The sequence below is a fragment of the Macrobrachium rosenbergii genome, chromosome 10 (assembly GCF_040412425.1).
Source record: "Macrobrachium rosenbergii isolate ZJJX-2024 chromosome 10, ASM4041242v1, whole genome shotgun sequence".
NCBI lineage: Eukaryota > Metazoa > Arthropoda > Malacostraca > Decapoda > Palaemonidae > Macrobrachium > Macrobrachium rosenbergii.
The window spans coordinates 21,877,553-21,882,552 of NC_089750.1; the positions used below are offsets into that span (position 1 = coordinate 21,877,553).

At 34.5% G+C, this 5,000-nt stretch overlaps 1 protein-coding gene across 3 annotated transcripts in view; it reads left to right on the forward strand.

Moving 5' to 3' along the window:
* Nucleotides 1–1,400: 1,400 nt before the first annotated feature.
* Nucleotides 1,401–5,000, forward strand: part of LOC136842547 (juvenile hormone esterase-like) — a 32,543-nt gene continuing 28,943 nt past the window's right edge. For 2 of the 3 annotated variants that reach the window (XR_010854265.1, XM_067109983.1), the window contains exons 1-2: nt 1,476–1,667; nt 2,265–2,469. Coding sequence is in view for 2 of the 3 variants with exons in the window: in XM_067109983.1 (XP_066966084.1) it covers nt 2,278–2,469 (192 nt within the window). In the remaining variant the exon portion in view is untranslated. Of the gene's footprint in view, nt 1,668–2,264; nt 2,470–5,000 lie in introns of all 3 variants that reach the window. The other variant, XM_067109982.1, reaches the window with a different exon arrangement.

Below are 5,000 nucleotides of genomic sequence, written 5' to 3' on the forward strand. Positions count from 1 at the left end.
CTATTTTTGCAAAACATGATGTCACAATGTTCCGAAGCCTTCAGAATCAAGACACGTTTAACACATCATGATTCAGCCGTATGTCACTGTCATTTGCAGTCAAAATGGCACGCTTTATCTATTTCGTTTTTGTTGCACAAAATTCAAAATGCAATGCCTACAACACCAGTAAGCAACCGAGTGATTTAATTTAATACTGTTAAGAATTCCCATTAATCATAGAGCAATCTCACGCCCTTTGCAAATGTACGAAGTATGCAAAATAGTATCCTCTTCCTTACAAACAACTAAATTGCTGTTTTCTGTTTCGTTAGCTGGCAAGATTTCACCGTGAAAGGTAACTTTCATTACACACACACACACACACACACATATATATATATATATGTATGTATATTTATTTATTTATAAATATATGTATATATATATACATTATATTTATTTATAAATTTATTTATGTATATATATATATTTATGTATTTATTTGTATATATACATGTGTGTATATACTGTATATATACATATATATATATATATATATATATATATATATATATATATATATATATATATATATATATATATATATATATATATATGTAATGTTAGATCACATTTAACATCTTCTAGGTGGACGAGTAACGAATCAAATGTCAGAATAAATGAAGATAAACATTTGGTTAAAACTGGCCCAGTGAATAATACTTTTCCTGTGCACCACAGTGGAGTTTCACATAGAATTGACTTGTTTCACAGCAGCATAATAACAACATTTAGTCTCCAGAAACCTTTTCAGTTTTTTTTTTTTAAGTGCAGCTAACAAACGAAAAAAAATTCACTTTAAGTCTAGATCAATATAATTTTGACAATATTCTTCACAAGAAAACTAAAGATTATCGATAATTAATGATGCTATCCTTAGCTTTTCCTTGATTAATCTAGCACCAGTGTGATTTTTTTTTCTCGCTGTGTACAGTTTGCTCGAAAAACCCCTGGAAAGATCATCAACCCAAGTCCGTACAAAGAGAGTGCAGTAAATTCTTCTCACAAACATAATTATACTTTAAAATATGAGATTAACGCAATAACAGTCGAGCCTGGTGCAAGAAACGTGGTGAATATAAATACGTAAGAGTTGCATCATGGGTCGGCAATGGTGCCAAATTGAGACCATTTCGCTTTTTTAGAATCCATCAGTAACGAATTGCTCTTTAACTATGGATTTTTTCTTACTGCGCAAGTAACATAAAATTGTGATTATTTTTCATTTGCAGTGATTGCTGATAACAGATTTTCTTTGTAAATGAAAATTAATGACTGGCATTTGCCTTACTTGTGATCGGAGAAATCTCAATGCCAACGCTAAATTTCTCTTTTGACGGCCCATTAATTTATAACAGCTAATATCCTTACTTCATCTTGCATGATTTCTGATGCCTAATCATTTACAAATGACTCTTCAAATGAAGGTATTAATGAATCTCGCGTCTACAAAGCAGTAGTTGGCAGGATAATGGTGAGCGGCATCAAGCTCTCATGCGCGAGTCTTGCTTATCGTTACTCCCCATAGCTAGAATTTTCAATGCCAGAGAAGGGCTCAGTCCGCACGCCGTATTGACGGTGTGTCGGTGCTTGGATGTTATCATAGTGCAGTGTTGCTGCTTTAGGTGAGAAACTCTTCCTGTAATAATTGTCCCTTTTATCTTGAAATACAGAAAACACACGCGTCCTATGTTAAATACCATCTTTCGTCTGCCTTTTGATCTAACCCATTATCGTCGTTTTCAGCTGTCCTGAAGAAGATACTTCCCGTTTATTTACACAAAAGTTCCGTTATTTGAACTGTCTTCCTTTTTGTTGCTTAGAACCCTTCCTTCTATTTATATTTTCTCTCTTCTCGTAGACACGTTTCCATTTCTCTTATCTCCTCAAGTACAGTTGTGTGAACTTTCCATTCTCAGTCAAGACCACTGGTCAATTGGCTACATTTTTTTTTTTTTTTTTTTTTTTGCCGAAACGTTGCAGTCTGCACAAGTTAAGGTTACAAAGTAGTTTTAGTTTCCTTTGTTGCTAATGACGAATACAACACTTTGTTTAAATATGTCAGGGTTGTCTTGATATTAATATGGAATAGGGAGGTTCATTTTTTTATTATCCCATAAAAGTGGAATCGAAACATTTACAGATTTATATATAAGCACCCGTTTACATGCATTATCCATCTCACATGCATATATTCTTAAACCAAAACATATTTTTCTTAGATGAAACGTAAAAATGGGAGTCATTGGATTTCTACTAGTGCTCATGGCCACAATACTTCTGTCAGAAGGAGATAACAGTGTGATCGTGTCAACTCGACTAGGAAAGATATCTGGTTTCAAGGAGCAATCCACGGAAGGAAACCCATTTTATTCTTTCCATTCCGTGCCTTATGCACAGCCACCGACTGGAAGTCTCCGACTAAAGGTGAGTTCGTTTGTTTGATTTAAAAGAATTTAGCAGAAATAATTTTACCTTATCCTTCTTGATACATTTAAGCCTGATTCCGAAAAACTCCAAAACTAGTAAGACAGGTTCTTAGCAAATGTTTTTACACACTGTGATACAACAGCGAAGCTTGATGGAGATACAGAGCACCTCAAACTATTTGCGACCGCATCACAAAAGTTTCCATCTTGATCAGCATCTAAGGAACTGAACTTTGTCCTAGCTTTTATCATACTTGGCGAGTGAGTTTCAAAAGATCGTCTCTTAAGATCACATCGAAGTTTGCTATTGTTCAACTTTAGTGCACAAGATTATTACCATACTAATTAAGTTCTGTTAAGTCCCTTTCATTATCACTTTCCTCGTCAAGTCTTGCAACTTTGAGAGTTTCGAGTTTCTGCCAATTAAAAAATTTTCTTAATGACAGAAATTTGTATAATAATTAGGTATCAAACAGATATCCTTAACAAATGATAAGCCGCTTGGAAGAAGCTGGGTATACCAAGGATTCACATATGTGTTTAGAGCACTGACCCATGTTAAGGAAGCATTGTAACCTAGGAAAGAAAGTCAGCAAACAATATTGTTTTCAGTTATGCTACCCAATAAATTATGAACATTTCAAGATGATAAAAGAATTGCTACTTCATTAGCCAAGTGTGCAATAGTCACGCGCTATAAATTCACTCACAAATATTGGGCATCTTGTGGCTGAAAGTGGAATTACTGCATATCATTGTTTGTTGGTTACGTAAGTGAGCCCATATGCAGCAACTTTTAGAAGAGAAAAGATCTGATGAAAGTAAAGCCATTGGTGGTTCCATATATGATTAATGTATAGGATCCCATAATGGTAATTTTTGGAAGAGAGAGATGGATCCTGCTAGCGGTTATTTGACCTAAGAAATGTTCTGATGCGCCAGCTTTGCCAAAAGTGGTCTTCCGGTGAGTAGACATCAAATAACTGCAAAACTTTACATGCTCTGTACAGTTGTGGGTTTAGAGTAAATTTTGGAAGAGAAAAGACCCTACTAAAGGTAATGTTACAACAGTGGCATCCCTAGAGCTGAATATTAAAATGGGAAGCAGAGATTCAAGGCTGGAAAACTCAAAAAAAGAAGCTACACACACACACAATTAAAATGCAATTACCATGTTATGTTATGCTTACTCATGGAATTCACATCTGAAAATAATTGAATTACAAAGGAGTTAATTACAACATTGCCAATTTATCGAGTAATATATTAGATAAAAAAAACCTGAGTGCAACAGTCAAAACGGTTGATTTCATCAATAAACTTTCTTATTCTTCATATAGCATCGTAGAACTACTCAAAAATTTAAGTGACCCAAGAAATGTGTTGGTGGCGTCGTATCTGATAAGGGGCGACTCTGTTGGATGCATGTGAAACTACAACAGTTTTTGTTTGCTATCACTGAGAACTCATACAAAGTCAATTTGTAAAATAAAACGCTTTTCCAGAAATTATTTGATCCAAGAAGCAGTCTGACAGTCTCAGAGTTTATGAAAACGAGCACTTGGTAGTTGATTCAGGTAGGAGTATCAAATATTTCCACACAATAAACGAAGTTAATTAAAAACTTTAAAGAAACCTCCAAGCATAAGATAAAAATGCTTTCATAAAGTTGTGTTGCATCCACTTGCGGAATTCAGCTCTGAGAATAATAAAATTACAAATAAATTCATCGAAAAGCTCAAGCATGTGATCATATGCTGCTGAGAATACAATAGAACTATCAGAATATGACCTAATGATTAGATTAAGAGATCATGATTTTCTCCTATCACTCTTTTCCACTTGAGTTTTGAAAGATTAATTGTCTCATGTCACCCTCTACCAACGCAGTTTCAACAGTTTTAATACTGCCCCAGATAATTAAAAGAATTTCTTCCTTTCAAAAGAACTGAATTTATAATTACTACTCTTGGAATGTGGAAAAAACTTTTATTAATATATTTTCGGGGCCCCATAATCTACATAATATCATTTCAAAAGAAAAGCAAGCGGCCTTAGGCGAAGAGTCGAGGAATATCACGGTGTCCACTGATGTCATTAAAATGTCACCGTTGATGACAAAATATGGAATCACAGCATTACTTTGTTGTTTATGGGGGACAATAATATCTACAAAAAAGGAAACTGGTCATCTAGAATTTCACTATAGGAACGACGTACTGGCCTCAGATCTAAAGAAAGTGACACTCCTGGTGCCTGATGGTGGTATCGCTACACCTCCAGTAGGGAGCCAAGGTCCGACATTGGAAAACATAAGAGAAATTTATACAAAAGATCGAAATGTAATTACAAATTGTTATCATATTTAATTCCGAGTCAGATTAACGAAGTGTATAAAAGTTGAAATTTTATCCTTGCCCAAAAGTTGTCTTCTGTACGCAGAAACTCACTTTGAACAATATTTTAAGGAATCTGGTTATGGTGGTGTATCAGTTAGCCAAAATTAGCAGGCATTTCTGAAGAAGCGCA